General features: G+C 43.8%; 2 protein-coding genes across 7 annotated transcripts in view; one reads left to right on the top strand and one right to left on the bottom strand.

Moving 5' to 3' along the window:
- The window catches only part of ARL14EPL (ARF like GTPase 14 effector protein like), a 52,579-nt gene extending 45,388 nt beyond the window's left edge, over positions 1–7,191 (bottom strand). The window contains exon 1 of the mRNA XM_045204445.3: positions 6,970–7,191. The gene's annotated coding sequence lies outside the window, so the exon portion shown is untranslated. The remainder of the gene's footprint in view (positions 1–6,969) is intronic.
- A 45-nt stretch (positions 7,192–7,236) lies between these two features.
- Positions 7,237–22,427, top strand: ZNF655 (zinc finger protein 655). Of its 6 annotated transcripts, XM_071219267.1 has the most exons (6): positions 7,237–7,353; positions 8,255–8,417; positions 9,460–9,545; positions 9,945–10,071; positions 16,049–16,153; positions 16,649–22,427. In XM_071219267.1, exons 2-6 carry the CDS (start codon positions 8,282–8,284, stop codon positions 18,034–18,036), a joined length of 1,842 nt encoding a protein of 613 aa, XP_071075368.1. In that variant the 5' UTR covers positions 7,237–7,353; positions 8,255–8,281; the 3' UTR covers positions 18,037–22,427. The 6 variants fall into 6 exon arrangements, with proteins under 6 accessions (XP_071075368.1, XP_024427192.1, XP_024427191.1 ...); XM_024571424.3 differs by lacking the exons at positions 16,049–16,153; positions 16,649–22,427 and adding an exon at positions 11,100–11,929; XM_024571423.3 differs by lacking the exons at positions 9,460–9,545; positions 9,945–10,071.
- Positions 22,428–22,795: the final 368 nt, after the last annotated feature.

The following is a 22,795-nucleotide window of genomic DNA, read 5'->3' as shown; positions in this document are numbered from 1 at the left end:
CATTGTTCCCTCTCGGAGCCCTCCCCCACAAACAGCATCACAGCACACCCAGGTGCGTTACCCCGCCCTGGTGAATACTTAAGGCTCCACCCCTTACACATAACAGGTGCACTGAGACAAAAAAAAATGGCCCAAATAAAAGAACAGATCAAAGCTCCAGAAAAAACTAAGTGACGAAGAGATAGCCAACCTAACTCTTTGTACTGATTTGATGCACAGTTCAAAACACTGGTAATCCGAAAGCTCACAGAATTGATTGAATATGGTCACAAATTAGATGAAAAATGAAGGCTATACAAAGTGAAATAAAGGAAAATGTACAGGGAACCAACAGTGATGGGAAGGAAACCAGGACTCAAATCAACAGTGTGGACCAGAAAGAAGAAAGGAACATCCAACCAGAACGCAATGAAGAAACAAGAATTCAAAAAATGAGGAGAGGCTTAGGAACCCCCAGGATGTCTTTAAACCTTCCAACATCTAAATCATAGGAGTACCAGAAGGAGAAGAGGAAGAGCAAGAAATTGAAAACTTATTTGAAAACATAATGAAGGAGAACTGCCCGAATCTGGCAAAGGAAATAGACTTCTAGCATGTCCAGGAAGCTGAGAGAGTCCCAAAGAAGTAGGACTCACAGAAGCACACACCAAGGCACATCATAATTACATCACCCAAGATTAAAGATAAGGAGAGAATCTTAAAGCAGCAAGAGAAAAGGAGACAGTTACCTACAAAGGAGTTTCCATAAGACTGTCAGCTGATTTCTAAAAGGAAACCTTGCAGTCAAGAAGGCACAAGAAAGAAGTATTCAACATCATGAAGGGCAAGGACCTATATCCAAGATTGCTCTATCCAGCAAAGCTTTCATTTAGAATGGAAGGACAGATACAGTTCTCCTCACATAAGGTCAAGTTAAAGGAGTTGATCATCACCCAGTCTTTATTATATGAAATGATAACCTGGCATGATGACTCAGGAGAGGGGAACGTCGCCCCAGGGAAGGGAGGTCCCCTCTCCCGGGAGACTTCTGGTGCCAGTGCCAGCTGCACACCTACTCGCCGCACATCTTGGCCCGAACTAGCTAGCCGTGGCTCTAACTGAAACTATTCCCGGGGGTCTCCCCTGTTTGCTGCATCCGTAAGAACACCCCTTACGGATGGAAAAACAGGGCGATCCTCATAGTGACGGGGACTAGAGTGGAGGAGCCAGAACCTTTTCGACAAGTTAGGCTAGTGACGCCAAACCTGGCCTCCAGGCTCCGAGCTCCATCGAGACAGAGGACTGCTACCTGCAGGATGCAGGCGTCCTGCGGGGGATCAAGGGATGGCATGAGCACTCTCTAGGCCAGACACGGCATCTGGGCCCCAAGAGAGCCCCCGGGAGAGCCAGAGCCCTGACCTCAGAGGCTCCTGTTGCCTCCCCCGTGCTCCTATCAGGGGGCCTGGTCCTGCTCACACGGACTCAGGTTAACCACAGGTGAATGCCTGTTGCAAACACCAAGGACAGGAGGCCAACGATTCCTTCAAGGACAAGGGTGTTTGAGCTCTATGGGGACACAGGTCAGAGCGGTCACACTCTCTTCTTGGGTGGTTTAGCACAGACTTTAGGGAATTTAAGCCGCTAGGTCAACGTTTGCCCTCTCGGGCACGGTGGGGTGTTTCAGCCAAAGAAAGACTCTTAGCCACCGAGGCTGAGGGCAGACCTGACGACCCCTGAGAGAACCCATCCGTGTGACTGTAAAAAGACGCTTTCCCTGCCAAACAGAGGACCGCGGGATGTCCCGGACACCACACTTCCGAGCTAGTCTCACACCCCCGCAAAGGCAGAGTACCCAGGGAAGAACTAGGGGCCTGGGAGCTGGACGGGCTGCTGGACACTGTTCAGCGCCAGGTGCAGTGGGTACAGGCGGGCGGGACGACGCCCACTGAGGGGTTCTCCCGTGGGGAGTCAGACCTGTGCCTGCCTGGGCGTCTAAGAGCCTTGCTTTGGCTGAAACTCCCCCACCGTGCCCCCAGGCAGCAGACTTGGACCCAGCGGCTTCAACCCTCTTGTCTCTGCTGAACCGCCAAAGAAGGAAGGGTGACCGCTTGGACCTCAGGAGAGGGGAACGTCGCCCCAGGGAAGGGAGGTCCCCTCTCCCGGGAGACTTCTGGTGCCAGTGCCAGCTGCACGCCTACTCGCCCCGCATCTTGGCCCGAACTAGCTAGCCGTGGCTCTAACTCCATTAGAGCTCGAAATCCATTCTCTGTGAAGAAGTCAGCGGCTTCCTGTCCTTGGTGTCCGCAAAAGGCATTCACCTCCGGCGAACCTGGGCTCGGCTGAGCGGGACCAGACCCCATGGAAGGAGCCTGGGGAGGCCACTGGAGCCACGCAGGCCAGTGATGGACATATTCCAGGGGCTCTCTTGGGGCCCAGGCGCCCTCTCTCGCCCGGACAGGGCCCACGCCATCCCGTGACCCCCGGAGGACATATGCATCCAGCAAAAAGCGGGCCTCTGCCCCCATGGGGCTCGGACACATGGGGCCGGTGTGGGAGCAACTGGCCCACGTGTCGGCAAATCCGCAGAACCCTCCGTCCAGGTCCCCCTTTACAGATGTAAGAACAGAGGGTAGGCCCTCAGGAGATGGCTTTTGTCCAAGCCAGGGCTGACTGGTTTCGGGCAAGACGCGGGGCAGCGCAGGCGCAGGCAGGCCCCCCAACACAAGCCTCCCTCGGGGCAACGTGCCCCAAGATTGAGATATCAGGCCAGGTTCACAGGGGCCCTGAGCTCACGTCCGGGGAACTGGAAGCCCTCCCTGCCACCCAGAGGACCGCGCCTTTTCCGGTGGACCACACTTACCAGCAGCCCTCCCACCCCCTGCAGAGGCAGGGTGCCCGGGGAAAGACCTGGGGACCTGGGGCCGGGGCGGGGGGGCGGCCACGATTCCAAGCCAGGTGGAGCGGGCCCAGGCGGGCGGCACCCACGCCAAAGGACGGGTTCTCCAGGGGGGACCCCGGCCTGGGACCCGTGTGGGTGGCTAAGAGTCTGGCTTTGGCTCAAACTGCCCCACCCTGCCCCGAGGCGGCTAACTTGGACCGAGCGGCCTCCACTCTCTAAATTGCGGGTACACTACGCGAGAGGGGACTGTGAGCGCCGCGACCTCGGTCCCCCAGATCTCGAACACCCCTGTCCATGAAGGCATGGGCTCCCTCCCGTCCTTGGTGTCCGCAAAAGGCATTCACCTGGGGCGAACCTGGGCCAGGGCGAGCGGGACCAGGCCCCATGGCAGGAGCCTGGGGAGGCCACTGGAGCTACCAGGGCCAGGCATTGGCATTTTTCCGGGGGCTCTCTGGGGGCCTAGGCGCCCTCTCTCGCCCGAGGAGTTCCCCCACCGTCCGTTGACCCCCGCAGGACACCTGCATCCCGCGATAAGCGACCCTCTGCCTCCATGGGGCCCGGACACATGGGGCCGGGGTGCGAGCAACTGGCCCACCTGGCGGAAAACCCGCCGACCTCTCCGTCCCGTCCCCCGCACTGCGAAGATCGAAGATCCCCCTGTTCTTCCATCCGTAAAGGGGTCCCCCTTTACGGATGGAAGAACAGGGGGGAGGCCCCCAGGAGATGGCTTTTGTTTTGGGCCAAGACTCCAGGCCGCGCAGGCGCAGGCAGGCCCCCCCCAACACAAGCCTCCCTCGGAGCAATATACCCCACCCTTGAGATATAAGCCAGGTTCCCAGGGCCCCTGAGCTCATGTCCGGGGAACTGGAAGCCCTCCCTGCCACCCAGAGGACCGCGCCTTTTCCGGTGGACCACACTTCAGAGCCGGTCCCCCCCACCCCGCCCCCCCAGAGGCAGAGTGCCAGGGAAGAACTAGGGACCTGGGGCCCGGACGGGGTGCCGGCCATGGTTCCACACCCGGTGGAGCGGGTCTGGGCGGGCGTGATCCACGGCCCCGATGGGGAGTCAGGTCTGCGCCCCCGCCCCACCACAGCTATGAGACTTGCTTTGGCGGAAATTCCCCCACCCTCCCCCAGGCGGCAGACTTGGACCGAGCGGCTTCAACTCTCTTAACGTCGGTCTAAAGCACCCAAGAAGGGAGTGTTACCGCTTCCACCTCAGTCCCCCAGAGCTCGAACCCCCTTCTCTGTGAAGAAAGTGGCAGCCTCCTGTCCTTGGTGTCTGCGAAGGGCATTCACCTTCGGTGAACCTGGGCCTGGGCGAGCAGGTCCAGGTCCCGTGTTAGGAGACCGGGGAGGGAACAGGAGCCTCTGGGGCCAGGGCTCTTGCTTTCCCGGAGGCTCTCTCAGGGCCCAGGCACCCTGTCTCACCTAGAGACTGCCCATGCCTTCCCTTGACCCCTGGAGGACGCCTGCATCTTGCAGGAATTGGTCCTCACCCTCCATGGAGCTCGTACCCCTGGGGCTGGTGTCCCAGTCACTGGCCTTTGTTGTGGGAAACGCGTCGGCTCCTCCCTCCAGGCCTCCCCACTACAAAGATCCCCCTGTTCTTCCATCCGTAATGGGGGACGCCCTTACAGATGGAAAAACAGGGCAATCCTCGCAGTGGGAGGCCTGGAGTGGAGGAGCTGCCACTTTTCCCCCCAGTTAGGCGAGTCACGCGCACCCTGGCCCTTGGGTGTGAGCTTTATGGAGGCAGAGGACCGCTTTCCGTGGTCTATAGGCATCCTGCAGGGGATCAAGGCACAGCAAGGGACGGCGTGGCAGAGTTGTTTCTGCTCTGGGGACCCTGATTATGCATTGCCACTTGCTTGGGGTGTATTTTCAAATACTTGCTTTATGGGTAACAGGCATTCTTTCCAGTACTAGAAATTTTAAGATTCGGAGCTTGTCTAAGGCTTCCAGGAAATTTTCAGAATAACAATAATGGATTACTATAGTAAGTCAAATTTGAGGCTTTTTTGTTGTTAGAATGTCATCACAATATTTATTATTTTTTATCATTACTTCATAAGTAGATCATGAAACTTCATCTTTAATAAAACTGTAACTGGGGCCTTAGATACCTGTGACACCACTCTAGGTTCCAAGACAACTTTGAGCACAACAGTGGAAGCCCACAAAAGGAACAGCCCCCTGCTACAGAGGCTACCAGTGACTAGGTAGTATTGTGAATAACATTCCAAGCCCTGAAAAACGTTCCATTCCATGTGAGGTTTGACTTTGCTGTGGTTGCCATTGTTTTCTCTTCCTACTTCCCCACGACTGTTCAATAATCCACTTGCGTATGTCTTTGATCCTTAGCGCTAGCTGGCTGGCTAACCTATGGTCTTCCTTGACGACATCATATGCCTAGAACTTTTTCCTCATATTTCTGTCCAGTGTTCCAGGTCATCTCTAAGTGCCATTACATTATTATGCATTGTGCTGTTCTTCTTTGTATAAACTTGCCCTCTTCCCTCTACCTCCACCCCTATTTTTACATTAAAGTGGTTGAAGGTAGGTTATTGAATGCAGCTGGCTGGGTATGTTTTTCCATTTATATAGTGTGTGTGGCAGGGACTGTGGGGGCATTTATATAACTCTGTTCTTCGCCTATCTATCTACTGGCACAAGGAACCCAAAGTGGCCGGGTGCTATGCTCAGTTTCCAGTTCAGGAGAACACAAGGTATCTCCTACATGTTCTTTAGGAAATCTGGACCATAAGCCAGCAGACTCTAGGTCTGGAAGTGGGAAGCACACATTCCACAAATGGATTACTGGTTGACAGTAATAGGGGCCACCACTATTCTGACCCATTAGTTCCTGTAGTCTTTATGTTGGAGACCCAATACCATGTTTTATTATTGGTTCAGTGTGTATCAGTGCATATACCGTATCCCCAGCTATACAAGGTGCTGTATTTCATATCAGCAATTTAGCCAAGTCTTCAATACATGCCTTTCTGTAGTTCTGCCAGGCTGGCTGCTTCTGAATGATGAGTAAGCACCATGAATTCTGTGGTTTCAAGCTCATTGCCATACCTTCTTGATGATAGAACGGGTTCCTTAGTTAAAGGTATGTCCAGTGGATGAGGCATGCTGTAAGTTCTCAGATGATGGTGCGGGTGCAGGCAAAGCAGTTGGGAGGGCACAGCCACATTTAGAGCACGTATCAATTCTGGTGTGAACATTTTAGTTCTGTTGTATTTACCCATGCCTAGTGCCATGGCAGGCATAGGGAAAAATTAACGAAGTGCTCAGTTGCACACACATTTTCTTTAAAGCTATATAGTTTAAACTAAAAATCACAAATTTTATGAGCTGGTTAATTGTTTCCACCTTCCATTGTTGCGTCCTCTGAAAAACTATTGGAAGAAAATTTTTCTCAGAAGCCAAGTAGTAGCTACCATGTCTTACCACTCTTTGCTAGGGATTGATGCCAATGATACTCAAGAAGGAGATAAAGGGAAGGCATATTAGTCTCTAAAACTGTAATTTGAAAAAAAATGTATAGAATGCCACGCTTCCGGTTTTTTAAAATACTTAATTTGTTCTCAAATAGCATTAAAGGGTAACATTTGATGTGTGAGCTTAAATAAAGAAGTAATATCTAAATCCCTTTCAAATCACTGTTTTTATTCTTTAAGAGACTGGCTAGTCCCTAGCAGATCTACTTTCACAAGACCACGTTCTTTAAGAATCCATGACATCATAATGCTCTAGGGGGTTCTGTTTCTCCACTCCGGCCTGACTGTCCCAGTTCACCGTGCTGTATCTATCCAGGTTTCTGCATAGTCCTGTCTGTCCGGGAACGTGACACTCTTCTATTCTCAGTTTCTCTCTTCCACTGCAGTGTGCCCAACGCCCCTTCCTTCCCTCAAGAACCTTAGTGGATTCCGATCCCCGACTTTGTGTGTGTACATTCTATAACCAAAGAGCCTTCAATCCTCTCTTTAGTCGGTGTATTCTATATTCTGTGCCCTTGTGTTAGTTTCCGACCGGCTGACTCAGGGAAATCTGACCAGAGTTAGGTCTGTCATTCTTCCTCACCTCCCGATATACGGAAGTGCTGCCCACCACCCCGCAGGGAGTCTCGACGACTGGCTGAAGCAAGGAAGGGCCAGCGGGGCCGCCTGCCCAAGTCCGGGGCAGTCAGTCATCACAGGTATACTGGTTACAAAGGCGACCCAGCGGGGTTGGCAAGCTAGGAGGAGAAAAGCCTTGCAAGCTAGCCTTGGTGGTTCCCACACCTCATCCGGGGCCTTCATCCAAGGCCTGCATCCGGGGGCCTGCCCTCCGGACTCCGCCTCCGGAAGTGCCACCGAGAAGCACCGCCTTCCCAGTGGTGTAGAGCGATCCCCCGAAAGGCCGGGGTGGCTCCGCGAGCAAGGGTGTCTGCGACTGGACGGCAGCCTGGGCCGCTGCTCCACTCGGGTGAGTCTCTGGAAGGCATTCTGGGGTCGCGGTGGGGCGGCCCCTTGTTTTGGTTCACGGGGAGGAAGAGGAGGCGGAGGCGCCCGGTCCCGCCTACGGCGGTTTCCGTACCCTGGAGAGCGCGGGCCGGTGGAGCGAGGGCCTGTTTCTCCTCTGTCCGGGTTTGCTCCGCGGACTGAGGATCCCTCTGTCAGGATCCAGTGACAGTGCCTTGGTGGGAGCTGGGTATCTGTGGCCTGCCTCTCCCTTTTGAGACCATGTTTTCACCTAACAGGAAAGTGGGGGGAGGGCAGCGCTGGGAGAGGCCTTCGGAGAACCCGGCGCGAGGGTCCTTTCTGAGGGTAGCGGAAGGGGGAGAGACCCTGTCGCGTAAACGGGACAGGACCCTGTGGCGTCCTTGGGTTTGAAGGACACCACCAGTCAAACCTGTTTGAATCGCAGCTCTTCTCCGGGTTACTGTCAGGGTTGTGGGAAAAGGCCTGCCTGCCTCGCCTAAGTTAGCGAAGGGTCTGATCCCATAAGTGGAATTTTGTTCTTAGAACCATTTAGTAATTGCCAGTGGGCTGACAGAGTGTTACCAAGTAATTTCTAAGAAGTCTGCGCTTAAAAAAATAACGAGTAGTCATAACTAGCATATTTTTCTGCGTAGGAACTTGAGCCTTGAAAGAAGTTTGTAAATGTTAAATATTTTAAACTTTCCACAGAAATCTTTACCGTATTAAATTGTACTTTCTTGATTTTTTAAAAGGTTCCGTCAAATCCGTTTAATTTAGTTGGGTAATCATTATCGAATTTTTATTTAGTATCTACAGTGTCTAAGATACGTTGCTAAGTCCTGAGGGTATTACGTTATGGGTCATTTTAACTTATTACAATAATCTCTCCTAATCTCACCCCACAGTGATGGTCATTGGCCTCCAAAACAGGGATGGAGGAAATATCGGTCCAGGAAGCGGCAGGATCACCAAGGGTCCAATTTCAGTCTCTGGAGACCCAGTCTGAGGGTCTGTCCCCAGAGCCTCAGTTCGTGCAGGACACCGACATGGAACAGGGATTCACTGGGGGTAAGGCAGGGAGAGCCCTTACATCCAGGAGAATGGGACTGGAGAGGGTCTTCGGGGCCTGGTATAAGAGAGGCCAGGAACTTCAGTAAGAAGGTGGCCCCTAGCGGGAGGTCTGGAAGGGAGGGACAGGTGTGACTCAGTTCAGTCGTAATCACTCACTCTGCTCCAGCTGTTTTTCGTTTATACTACCTTTGCTTCATCCCAGTTACCACATCCACACTAATTTCTAAAATACTCTGTTTTTGCTGCATCTCACAATCCTTGCCTGGCTTTCATTTCTTCTTAGGTTTAGGGTCTTTCCCTTCCCTTCACTTAGTGTCTTCCCTCCGTGATGACCTTTTGTGCTTTGCCACCTGCATTGTGTTGCAGCTGCAATATTTGTGACTAATTTAATTTTGGTTAAGAAAGCACCCATTTCAGTGCTTGGTTGAGCACAGTGCCTGTATGAATGTATACATGTCACATATTGACTATACAATAACATTTTTATTGTATTGTACTTCCTTTGTTTTGTAAGAATCTTGTCTTAGAATACTCATGGCCAACTGCAGTGAAATAACTTGTGTGTCAGCAACACCGATTGGGTGCCACGGTACATGGAGTGCTGTGGGGCATTGTGGGAGTGCGGAAAAGATTGTGGGGAAACAGATGGCCATTCCTTATTCTTAGGGGCCTTACACACTGGTTGCAGAGACGGTGCTCATTCACAAGAGAAAGGCTTAGTGATGTTTGTACAACAGTGTTTAGGAAAGGGTCAGAAATCTACTAAATAACCATGGCCCTGGACAAGTCACTGCAAATCCTTATGCTTTGCTTTGCCATCTGCAAAACAGGTACAGTGCTTAAAGTCCTGAATCAGGGGTCTAAACATGTGTGAGCAGGACAGGCAAGTGCTGAGAAGAAGCAGAGTAGACACACTCAGTACCTGATAAGCATGCATTGATTTTACTGGAATGTTGAAGAAGGGTCCTACTGACTCTCGTCTGTAAGGGAGCCCTGGGGAAGGGCTACTCTCACTCTTGGCTCCTTTCTCCTCCCTTAGCTCCACCTGTTCCCCAGGTGCCTGCTCTTCCCCACGAGGGAAGCCCAGGAGACCAGGCAGCTGCACTCCTGACAGCCAGGTACCAGGTGAGCTGAGGAACCTTCTTTTCCTCAGGGACTGTTGCTGCTGATTGAGTGTGGCCCTTCCCTCACCCCATCTGTAAACCTTTCCTGGATTTTTTTTTTTTTTTCAGTAGCACACCCCAGTTTCGGAACTGATCTCTTCAGAGACCTGGACTTTGCACAAACCACCTTTCCATCTTTCCAAACACCACCAACAAACACTGTTTATTCTTTAGCCCTAGTGTTGCGATGGGTGCTTATTAGATGTTAAAGGGTTATGGACCTTATTCCCTAGATTCTAATCTGTTCTCACTCTGCCCTGACATAAATACACACTGGAGACTCTATATCATCTCCATCATTCTCTGGCCATGATCCTGTAGTGGCCTCATTCCTGAGAGCAGCTAGGCTGTGTTATTTCAGGAGTTTGTGACATTCGAGGATGTGGCTGTGCACCTTACTCGAGAGGAATGGGGATGCCTGGACCCTGTTCAGAGGGATCTCTACAGAGAAGTGATGTTAGAGAATTATGGGAACGTGGTCTCACTGGGTAAGGACTGTCTTTTTATTCAGTTGGTCTATTGGGATTTCTTTACTGAGTAGGTGTGAGGTCTCTGAGAAAGTAGAGTTTGGCTCAGATTCCAGGTCTTAGAACCTCTGAATCCTCTATCTTTAAGGTCATCTCCCCTGGGAGTGGTTTTCCTTTGGGGGTTTCAAGATGAGACATTCTATTCCTTATCCTGAGTTAATGGTTCCTGCTTTTGTGGGGTGTCTGTTTCCTTTTAGAAAAGGGAGAGTTGCTTGTGCTTTGCCTAAGTTTTCACCTTTCCTTTCTTTCTTTTTTTTCTTTTTCTTTTCTTTTCTTTTTTCTTTCTTTTTTTTTTTTAATGAGAGAGACTCTAGGGCCTCCCAACCCACAACCAGATACTTTCCTTGCTAGTACTTCAGTGCCCCTGTATCTGACTTTCCCATTTTCTTTGGAAGAAGAAATGCCTTTTTAAAAAGATAGGGTTATATGTTTCTTGTTGAGTAATCCCTCACCTTTTAAGATCCCTAAATTCATCTCCAAACTGGCAGAATTTGAGACTTCATTTAAAGGCATGACTCACTGTGAGTACATTTCAGTGAGTCACCCAGATGATAATCCTAAGTAATTTCATACCAAGCAGCAGAAGTCTTAGACTTAAACCAAGTCTCTTGTCTGTCATTTGGACGGTAGAGTAGGCAGCCGAGATAGGCAACCTGTGGTGCTGTGGAGAAGCATCAGTGGGCTTTTTTGGTAGTTCCCTTGGTGTGAGCATTGCTCTTTTTCCTCTGTCTCTTTTTTTTTTTTTTTTTTTGACCTGTCTCTGCTTTTGTTTATTTTATTTACATATGCATTTAGTCACAGTTTCCCTTTTCTTTCTGTCTCTCTTTTGTTATTTTTTTGCTTTGCCTATGCTAGTGGCATCCAGGTTGTTGCTTTGTCTTCCTTGATTACACTCAGGATTAAAAAGGTCTTCTTGTCTGTGGGGAGGCAGCCTGCCCACGGGGAAGGTTTTAGCCTGTTTTCCATTCCTGGCTCTTTGATCTTTGTAGGCATACTTCTCCGTCTTCCCACCACCCGGATTCATAGTGTGAATTCCTGCCCGGCCCTGAGTCATACCCAGGCAAGTGCTTTCTCTGGAGAAACACTTGCAGTCCTTTCAGCAGGAATCTCCAAGAGATGGCCCAAGTATCGGCTTCCCATCGATATTGCTCGTCCCCGCTCGGAAACTCCTTTTCCACGATTATAAGATTTTACACTTGATTGATGGAATAGATGCTCCCAGGATGCCACCACTATGTAAAATTGCAGCTCCTCAAATGACCTTTGTTTAATTTGTAAAGGGCCAAGGAAGTCCTCCGTTGCAACCAGATGCATTTTGTATCCTGAATTTTGAGTTCATTCAGAAGCCATGGTTGGTGGTCATCTACTTGTGTTCTGAGGAACCACAAAGTTCAACTCCAGCTCTTCAGTTATGATCTTTTCATGTTATTTTAGAATGTGGAACATATACTGTACTCCCCTCCTTCTCTAGTGAACAGGACCTGCCCCTTCTTATGCCTAACTGTCCTGTGACCCCCTGGGCTTTCCTCATATTTAACATTCTAGTCTTCTTCCTTTAAGTCCCTGTGGTCACCTCCAAGGTCCTGCCTTTGTCCCCTTTCTGCATTAATCTGTTCTGCATTTATATGACCTTTCCTGATCAAGTGTTCGTGACCTCTGTCCTTGATGGAGGGGAAATGGGAAGGCAAAAGAGTTCATTTTCTTTATTTCAGGGTATCAGATTGAATGTATATTTAACAAGCTTGTATACTGTAAAGTGATATGTAATTGTAAGATACTGTAAATTTTATCTAATAATTATATAATTTCCAACAGTTAACCTGTCTACTTTTTGGAGTAAAGAGACTTCTTAGCTTAATCAACCTAGTAGCACAGTATGCTATTAAACTGAATTTCATCCCATCTCCTCTCATCTCTTCACACACAGAGGACACGCATGCACACTCACTGGACAGAAATGGATACAAGAAATTCTCGTACTCAATTTGCTTTTGTGACCAAGTCAGCAGCATCTTCTTAGTAATTATTTTTTATAGTCTTTGGAAGACCTTTCATATTTGTGGGTTCAGCAAACTCCATGTGAAATGTAAAGTTCTACACTTAATTAACTTAGCTTAATGTTGTTGTTATAAAATAAGGACTTACATAATTTAGTCCCTGACTTAGCAGCCCTACTTTCCAGTTCACATCTTACTCCCATGGCAGTGGCTCTGAGTTGTATTTGTCACACACATTGGAACTTTGGTCCTTTGGTTAAGTGCTTTGCCTACGTTGTAGTAAATATACAGAATATGAACAGCTGAATAAAAGAGTGAGAAAGTAGATAGAAAGTCATAATTTTCATCACCAAATCTAAAAAGAAGTATATTCTGTTAACAATGTATGAATTACTGGCTTGAGGATCATACCCAAAGGGAAGTTATCTGTGACTTAGTGCTTAAAATTAAGAATAAGCACTCGAGATCAAGAATGGGAAAGAGGCCTATATTGCATTTCACATGGGGCAGTGTGGCAGGTGTCTAATTAGATAACAGCATTAGAAACATGTGTATCACAATTCTATTTGATAATAAGTGAGCTGATAAGTCAGGAATGTTAGGCACCCACCCCCTAACTTTTTGAAGTTGATGTCCTGAGGACAAAATGATTTATTATAGAATGTCTTTTACTGCCACAATTATTTACTATTCCTTTAGTAACCACTATGTTACTAGGTACTATATGTATTTCATTTAATTCTCACTGTAGCCTGAGCAGGTATTCTATTTTATACCTGGGGAAACTGAGGCTCAGTGAAGGGTAAGTGATTCATGCAGGGTCAGAGCCAGGCTTGGGACTCAAATCTAACTCTGAAACCAATGTTCTTTTTCACTATTTTGTGCCTTAGAACAGTTAGTCAAACCACATATGGTGATTTTATATTTTCATGGCTCTGTACTTTGGTGACAATTAGAAATGACTGTGATAAATTGAACAGAAAGGCATAAGGTTGTACAGTTTGGGAGCAGAAAGGAGTAAATTCAAGAAGTAAAATTGTCTAGGGATGTATTTCATTATGATAGGTATGTACCCAAGAACAAAATTGCTAAGGAGAGATTTTATTTTTGTATTTGTTAAGGACCAGGAAGAAAGGCATGAATCTTAACACAGCTCTAGTACAGGCAGCAAACCAAATGAGGTATATTTTAAATGTTATTTTTAAAGACCAGATTAAATAAAAATCAATTTAATTAGAAAATGGTCAAGGTTTAAATTTAAAAATTAAAAGGTTTTAATAAAAAATTAAGTAATTTTAGATGAGACTTGAATGAGGAAAAACTTTAAAGTACATGCTTATTTTGAAAGTACAGAGTTTTGACTTAAATTTATGAAAAGACATTTAGACTAACGGCAGAAAAATCTGTCTTAATGCTTTTGTGACCCCTAGTGTGGTAGATTAGAAAGAATATAAACAGATTAAATTGAGTTCCAGTTACCAGCTGTGATATATTGAACAAATATTTAAACTGACACTCATTTTCTTTATTTATAAAACATGAACATAATGTCTACCCTTCTGTGCCAAGTAAATCAGATTATATTTGTAAGTGTCTGGCTCATAGTAGTTACTCAAACATTTGTTTGGAAAGGGCGATAGCAGTGATAGGGGCTACAGACCAGATTTTTTAATACGAACAAAAATTTTAGGAGAGTGTTCAAATTATTTCTTTACAGTGGAATCTCCTCAATTAGAATATTGCTCTGACTATGCCTAGGAGTTTGGATTTTTGTTATAAAGAGATTTTTATTTCTTCAACATCAATGATCTCTTAGATCCCTTTTCATTAAAACATCTGTGACTCCAAACCGTTGGATACTGGCTCTCCAATCACTATTTTTCCGCTCTTTTTATTATGTTTACCTTTTATTCCATTATCAATATATTGGTCTTCTGTTTTCTTTCTATACATATTTTGGAAGAAAGGATGGATTTTACTCACAATCATTATTTTTTTTAACTTGTAGATTATTTAAAAGTAAGGTTCTAAAATAAGACTGTCTGGGTTTGTGCCCTAGCTCAACCCCTTACAATCTTGGGGAAGTCAATTACAGGTAACCCCGTTGAATCTTAGTTTTCCCATTTGTAAAAGGGTACAGTATGGTAACTAGCTCATAAAGGTATGGTGAGTATTAAGTGAGTGAAAACTTGTACAGCTCTTGGCATGGTACTTTGTGCCTACCAACTGCTTAGTAAACCAAAGCTTAGTATTTTGATGATATAGGTGGCTTCAAGTCTATATCTCAAACTCTACTTTCTTCTGAACTGCAGTCTTATATTTCTGTCTGCTAAGCATTTTCTCTTACACCTTTCTGCATTATCTTAAACACAAGACTAAAATCAGACCCGTCATTCCACATCAAGATGATCTTTTCTATTGTACATATGTGACTTAAGTGTCAATATAGAGTAAATAAAATTTGTTTTAGTTATCAAATATTTAGAAACACTTTAATAGATATCTCAAAATTAAAAGTTGCAAAAACTAAAAGTTGTAAATTATGTTCTTGCTTCAAGCCACACTGTTTTTTGAAACTTGCAAAACTACTTTATTTGTTATGGAGGACCTTAACTAAATATGTGTCCAGAAGGATTCTATTAATGCCCCGCAGGAATTCAGAAACATAGTAAATAAATGTCTGTCTTATATCTGTTCTGATCTCTCTGCTCATAGGCCCTCACATGGAATCTCAAGAGGGCAGCTGTTGGTTTATCCTATTTTCCAGGCCCAGTTCCCTTTTAAAAACATTAGTTATTAGTTACATATTGACACTTGGGCACAAAATTGGCACTCATTGAGTAGCTCTTAAGTAAATGAATTAAAAGAAGTGCAAGATATAAGATATATGGTCCCTACCATCAAAGAGTTTATAAATCAGGTAGAGATGATATCTGAAACCAATTTAAAAATCTGTAAATTCCATTATATAGTGACATGTCAGGATAAGAGAAACAAGTAATAATTTTTGTAGACATTCAGTAAGTGAAGAGAAAGGCTTTTGGAAATGAGAGGCTTGAGCTAGACCTTGTATGTGTGCTACTAGAAGCTTTCTGGGCTGAACATGTATTAAAAAATGCCCCTTTCATACTATAGTTCTGCCCTTCAGAAGCAGACTGCCTCTTTCACTTTAAAAGAGATTAGATCTTTGCAGTCCGTTATGCAAGCCAGAAGGAGACCATTTTGTGTGAAGATGCACTTTCCTCACTCTCATACTATAGTTGTTTATATCTGTCTCTGCAGTTAAGAGTGTGTAAGGTCCTTGAGGGAATTGACCTTATCTGCTTGGGCCCTTTATCCCCATACATACTTTGCATACCCCATAAATATGTTGAATAAACAAAGAGCATAAGCTCCTAAAGGATGAGATGGGTCATATTATTCTTTGTTTAATCATGTGGATTGAAATGAATTGTTTCTTGAGATTGATCCTAGGAATATTTATTGTCTTCACCGATTCTCTTACTACACTTCATCTCACCATACAACAGGTACTTGAATATTCACCTTTCTCCAGACCAGCAAAGTTATATTTTGATGACCTCAATTTTGACAGGTCTAATACTGTAGACTAGGTCTAATACAAGATTGGTATGTAGGCAGCAGGTGAAGGATGATAATGATAAGTCTTGTGAAATTGTCCCATGCACAAATTCCTTGTCTGAGTAATATTTAAATGAATACTATTGCTCCCAAAAGTCATAAACTTGCCCCTAAACACACCTCGTTACAGAGCACAAATTGGAGCTCCTTGTAGAGCATATTCGCCACTCTCACTCTCCAGACCTTCCTAATGTCTCCTAAGAATTTACTTTCTCCATTAACCATTAGTTAAGAGAAAAAGTGGCTGGTGTGGTGTCTGGGGATAAATTGCCACATCCCATTTCCTTCTCTATGAGCAGGATTTCCAATTTCCAAGCCTGATGGGATCTCTCAACTGGAACAAGATCTACAGGTCTTTGATCTGGAAACAAAGAATATAGAAGTCCTAAGGGATGACTGCTCAGGTGAGTAAGGCAGACAATCAGATGGAATTAGTCCAGTTGTTGAGCCAAGCTGTAGCTCTTTTGGCAATCGGAATGAAGAGCTCTAGCTGTATCCCAAAATGGAGAACTCTTTCTTTTTGCCTTCAGTTTTGATAAACTCTCTGCATTTATTTTGTCCCTTATCATCCAATAGGTCCCTGTTCAAGTTGCTTATTTATAATTCTTTTGAAGTATTTTCCTATTTTCTCCTTTGAAACACCTTAATTGGTTATTTTCTTACTCTGCTGAAAGTACCTAGTGTTTCTACCACACCCTGAACCATCTGGATCCTACCTCACTGTTTCTATTCATGCCCTTATATCTGCTATTGAGGTTTTGTGCCCGTGTTTTAGAGCAAATAAACTTCTCTTATCCTGATAGTAACTAGACTATTTAGTTTTCTCCTCTCTTGAGTTTTCTTTTTCTAAGCACAGTGTACAGATTACATTTGCGTTTTCTATTTATATATTGAATCAGATGCAGAAACCAGAGAAGAGAACAAGCTGTTGATTCCTAAGCAGAAAATTTCAGAAGTACATTCATGCAAAGCAAGAGTAGGAAGACTCAAAAAGGATATCACCCAAGTTCCTGAGACTAGAGAAGTGTATAAATCTGAGGACAGATTAGAAAGGCTTCAGGAGATCCTAAGGAAATTTCTATTCCTGGAGAGAGAGTTTAGGCAAATAACAATCAGCAAGAAAACTTTCACCAGTGAGAACAATGAATGCAGTGAACCTGAAAAAAGCTTCAGTCTGGAATCTACCCTTAATACAGACCAGAGAGATCTTAGAATACAGAACATTGATGACATTGATAAGTACGACTTGAGCCTCAGCCAGAATTCAGCTGCTGAGAAACACAAACCAGTGAATCTCACACAAGATTTTCAGAGTAGTGAATATAAGGAAAGCTTAATGGAGCTCTCCCACCTTACTAAATGTGAGAATATGCCCGCCACGGAGAAATCCTATAAATGTGATGCATGTGAGAAAGTCTTCCATCAGAGTTCAGCCCTTTCTAGACACCAGAGAATTCATACTAGAGAGAAACCCTACAAATGTAAAGAATGTGAAAAATCTTTCAGTCAGAGCTCAAGTCTTAGTCGACATAAAAGAATACATACTAGGGAAAAACCCTATAAATATGAAGCATCTGATAAGTCCTATGAATCATCTGAAAAATCTAGTCAGAGCTCAGGCACAATTCAGCATAAGAGGATTCACACTAGAGCAAAATCTTATAAATGTGGCAATTGTGAAAGAGTCTTCAGTCGTAGTGTTCACCTTCTTCAACATCAGAGAATTCACAGAGAGATGCCCTGTAAGTGTACTGTATGCGGCAGTGACTTCTACCATACCTCTTACCTGGTGGAACATCAGAAGCTTCACTGTGAAGAGAAAGCCTATGAATACAATGAATGTGGGATGACCTTTATTAAACCTCAAGGAGTTCATCTCAGAGAAAAGCCCTATACATGTAATGAATGTGGGAAAGACTTCAGATTGAATTCCCATCTTATTCAGCATCAAAGAATTCACACAAGAGAGAAAACACATGAATGTAATGAATGTGGAAAAGCTTTCAGTCAACCCTTATGCCTTATTCAGCATCACAAAATTCACAGGAAAGAGAAATCATCTGAGTGTAATGATTATGAGGAAAGTTTTAATCATAGCTCAGATCTTGTCCTGCAACAAGAAGTCCTTACTGGAGAAGAAGCCTTTGATTGTGATGCATGGGAAAAGAACCTCAGTCAGAGAGCACAACTTGTTCAACATCAAAGAATTAATACCAAAGAGAAACCTTATGAATGTATTGAACATGGGGAGACATTTAGTCAAGTTCAGGCCTCATTCAACATCTGAGAGTTCATGTGTGTGCTGAGTGTGGTAATACTTTTGGTCAGAGCTCAACCTTTATTCAGCATCAGAGAATGCACACCAGAGAGAAACCTTGTGAATGTGAGGCATGTAGGAGACCTATTAGTGTTAAACTCTGCAAACCCATACCAATGAGAAAACCTATGAATATATTGAAGGTAAATGTTTCATTCTATGTGTATACCTTAGTTATCATTGGAGGATTCATACAGGAATAAAATTCCATCACTGTAATGAATGTGGGAAAGCCTTCAGTCAAAGAAACTACCTTGTTCAGCATCAAATTCATTCCATGCAGAAGCCTATGAATGTAATAAATGTGCGTGTGTGAAGATCAGTCGTATTTCAATCTGCATTCAACATCAAAGAATCCATACCCAAGAGAAGCCATTGAGTAGAGGAGTTCCAAGTCTTTTTCATCATCAGAATATCTATAACAGACCAGAATCTGATATAATTCAAACAAAAATTTACTGCCATATTTCTGGCTTTACTCAACATCGAAATACTGGAGAGAAAATTGTTGATTATTTGTATACGAAATCGTTAATATATAGTCCCAGTCTTTCATTGCAGAAGAATCTAGGTGAGGAGTGACATGGTGAATGCAGTGCTGTTTTCTCATGGCATTCTTTAGTAAGTGGTGTGAGTAACTATGTATACTTTATTTATGGAACTCATTTAAGCTATTTTTATTTTAATATGGCCTATAAACATTTTTATTTTTCCTGAAATTGGTATGTATTGTTCACAGCTTCCCTAAGATACTGTATTACACCAATGTTAAAACATATCAGTGTCTGGAAAGTAGCTCATTTAGCTTTTTTGCTGTTCTCAGCCCAAGTTCTCTCCAAAATAGACTTAGGCCTGCTCTTTTCTGGGGACCATACTTCCTATTTGTTTCCAGCCACAACACTTGGATTCCTGTCAATTTCTCCATTTTCTTAAGCGCCTTCAAATGACACTTTCCTGGTTTTAAGCTTTTCACCAGCAAGTATGCCACCCCTACTTGATGCTGCTGTTCTGGTGTCCTTCCCAAAGTAAAGCATCTTCTTTTAAAAGAATTGGAGTTCCACATCCTGTTCACTCATGTATGAAGGATTCTGGTTCCCCTGAGTTTATGGCAGGCAGCTAAACATTTTCAAGTGATGCTCAAGTTCTTAGCTGCCCTGTCTGCCTCCACAGCCCACTGAAAGAGGATAAGGACATCAGGGAGCCAACAAGACTCCAGGTGGTGTAGCTACATTCATTCATTCAGCCTGTACTCTGCATGTCTGAGCTTAGAATTAAACTTTATATACTTCCACTGAAAGCCAGCAAAATACTTGGGTCTGCTTTTGATATGGCAAAACATAAAGATCATATACTAAAAAGTTAGAGAGCTTCATAAGGCAGAGAACTCAGCCTTCCAACAAAGATATTGCTGTTTTTATGTAGTATCTCAAGAGAGTGGCAGTTACATTCCTGGTATTATAAAATTTTAACTGTTAAGATTGCTTCTTTGTCTATTTGAATTTTCATGCCCAATCAGCCCTCATCAATCCAGGACAGTATTTGAAGTGTGGGGGCTTTGTGTATAATTACTTATTAATTATCACATTTTTTGTATTTTACTAGCGTCTACAGGCCATATAAAAGAACATGATTTTCTGGATCGATAAAAGTGATCACAGATGTTGGCTTCAGATTTCAAGGTCACCATCATAACACCTAGCAACAGTTCATAATTCTTAGATGATGTCAAAGCATTTTATTATATTTTTCCATCTTAAGCTTTAATATTTTGTGAATAAGTGTTATTTAAAATTCTAGTTGTCATCCCAGCAATTGAGGCCTTCATAGTTCAGGTCTTGTAATATTCATGAGGGATTCTTAACAATATATACAAATTTATTGCTTGCTTTATAAGCATTTTATGGCTAAACTCTAGGATAGTTCTACCACTATATTTTACCTCTTAGCCATCAGCAAGCATAGAATCTAATCAGGGCAAGGTAGATATTTAAATCAATTGATCTAAATGTAAAAGCAAATGAAAATGCATGGGTTTTTTTTTTTTCCTGTCAATGACTGTATAATCTTTAGAGAATAATAGTCAACTCCGATGATTATGAAACAGGACTAAGTAATCTCTAAATAGCAGAATATATAAAAATCACATGTATGCATTTGGTTTAGCAATGTGCTTTTGTACCTCCACTTGAATAAAGGTGTGTTTGATACTCTGAGAATCTGTTTCAAATAAAATCTGAAGGCCTTAGCCAGAAGCATTTGGAAATCTTGGAATCACTGTCCTGGCTACAACTCAGTTCCTTCCAGAAACCTGCTTCACAACAAGAGTAGATCACTCTCCTGTGTACTGGAAACTTGCTCTTCCACAGAACTCCTGAGGAATAAAGCCTGAATGTTTAGGATTTAAAGGGTTATTCAATTGGATGCTGTCAGTACATAAAGTAAGAGTAAATCATTTGAGTTTCAGTAGAACTAGGCAGAGTGTGTTTTTTAAAAAATAAAACATTTTTAAAAATTAGAAACCAAATATCCTCCAGGCTACTTTAAGCTTGATGATAATTATTGGTACAGTATGTTATGAGTTTGTGGCCTTAGTCATTCTAGTGTTGATGTTGGAGAGGAAAAAGAATAATAGTTGAGAAACACCTGATTTTATCTTCTACCTGTCCACCCACCTACATGTACATGTATGTATGTACACATTCAGACTTAATCCTCACAACAGCTCTGCAAGGGAACTAGCTTCATTTCACAGAGGAACTGAGGTATAGAGAGATTAAAGAACTTGTTAGGGTCACATGGCAAGTTCAAAGTCAGGTCTGTTTGGCCCTAAAATTTTTCATCATTTTGAAGTTGGTATTAGATACCAACCAGAGAAGTTTTCTTTGATCGCTATTCATTTCATTACACCCCAGTGGTTCGCTATTACCAGTCTGCACCTGATCCTAAAAGCTCTCCGAGCTTTCTGGGATACCAGGAGAAACTATTCCAATAACTTTGGGGAGCTAGTCAGAGACCTCCCCTACTTCAGACAGCCTTAGACAATTTTGACAATGTCAGGCCACAGATCAAAACTCCCAAATTTCTATCTCCTGCCAACCCACCCCACTCCCATTACTAGGTTTACATACCCATTTTTCAATGCCCAAATATGCTCTTAATTTTTGCTAACTAGAACTTGCTGATGGACATGTGTTTTTACCAAGATGTACTGTTACCTCTGCTTTACCAAGATTTACTGTTAACTGTTACAGCAGTGGAGCAAAGCAGGTATTGGGAAAATAAAGTTTGATTCCTAGGTTTTGGCTTGAGCAAGGGTATCTAGAAACTGGAGAGATATGGGGTATATTGGAAGAGGAGCAAGGAGAGTATTTCAGTCAAGAGCATGTCAGTGGGACTACAGATGAAAGGGTATGGCATTTTCAGGTTAATAAATGAGCCCTCTGGAGAAATGCCTCACCCTAGGAATAGTATGGAGGAAACTGATGAAATTTAAGAGCAAAGTGTAAAAGAGATTTCTGGAGTGTCATCTGAGTAAAGTGTGATGGGATTCTCACATCTAGAAATGTAACCTCATCCATCATTTCATTCATTCAGTAACACAATTGCCAGGCTCTATGATATTCAGTGCTAGCCAAAGGGTACAGTTAGCCTAATCAAATGAATGAAGCCATCCACTGAGTAAGACTAACAGATTAGTTGTCAAAGCAATAGGTTTGGAATTAGACATATTTATGTTTGAACTTGGCTGTTTACTAGCTATGTGACTTTGGAAATTTTACTTAAATTTTTCTAAGCTTTCTTGTTTATACAATATGGTTAATAACAGCATGAAAATTAAACAGGTAAAAGGTGCTGGTCATATAGTAAGTGCCAAAAAGTTATTAATATAAATACTAATATAAAACCAATAAAAATAGAAGACATGTTTAGGTACAAGTAAAATCTAAAGAGGGAATTAATGAGCAAGCATTTAACAGTGCAGAACTAGCATTGCCCAGGGTGGGATGCCCTGGGTTTGGAGAATTTACCAGTAAATATGATTAGAGAAATCATCAGGCATCTTGGGCTGTGGTAGAAACTGCCTCCTGATGGGCACTCCCTGCTGGAGTCAGTAACTGATAGCTGTCTCTCAAAAAATTTCTATCATATGACATCACATTTTCAAAACATGAGTGCATGAAGGAACCATTGTTTAATCCAGGACTAAGAGTGATTTCAGTCAGAAATCAGATGGTGCCCTGTAAAATTAGCAAGAAAATAATGCTGGAGTTTTTTATTTTGCTGATGCATCCTATGCACTCTTCACTTTTAGAAAACGGTTAATCTCTTGTATTTCATTCATGTTTATAAATATATAACTTGGGCAAAATTATAAGTGTCTGTCTTTCTTGTGCGTGCACGTACTACAAATTTCTACCCAGTCTTTCTCATTGTCCCTCCTGGGTGCAATTAGACACCCAGCCCTGATTTGTATACTCCAGGATTCAAATGCAGCCTTTAGTTGCTTACTAATTGCAGCTTCTGCACGTGAGATAGTAAAAAGTACCAAATTCATGGGATTGTTGTGAGGATTAATGAGATAATGGCAGTTTAAATGCTCCACAACTGGTAGCTGCTATTTAAACAACTAATTTCCTTAACCCCTTTCCCTGCTACAACATATCAAGTGTGCCTCTGGCAAACCTGTACTGCAGGCGCAATAGGGTCTTTGGATCTGGACCTCTCTAAG

The sequence above is a fragment of the Desmodus rotundus genome, chromosome 1 (genome assembly GCF_022682495.2).
Source record: "Desmodus rotundus isolate HL8 chromosome 1, HLdesRot8A.1, whole genome shotgun sequence".
Lineage (NCBI taxonomy): Eukaryota > Metazoa > Chordata > Mammalia > Chiroptera > Phyllostomidae > Desmodus > Desmodus rotundus.
This window is presented reverse-complemented; position numbering and strand designations above follow the sequence as displayed.

Excerpts from the sequence above, each read along its gene's own strand:
- ZNF655 (XM_071219267.1), top strand. The coding sequence starts at position 8,282 with ATGGAGGAAATATCGGTCCAGGAAGCGGCAGGATCACCAAGGGTCCAA. Across the intron at positions 8,418-9,459 it reads GGAACAGGGATTCACTGGGG|CTCCACCTGTTCCCCAGGTG; the intron begins GTAAGGCAGGGA and ends CTCCTCCCTTAG. Across the intron at positions 9,546-9,944 it reads TCCTGACAGCCAGGTACCAG|GAGTTTGTGACATTCGAGGA; the intron begins GTGAGCTGAGGA and ends GTGTTATTTCAG.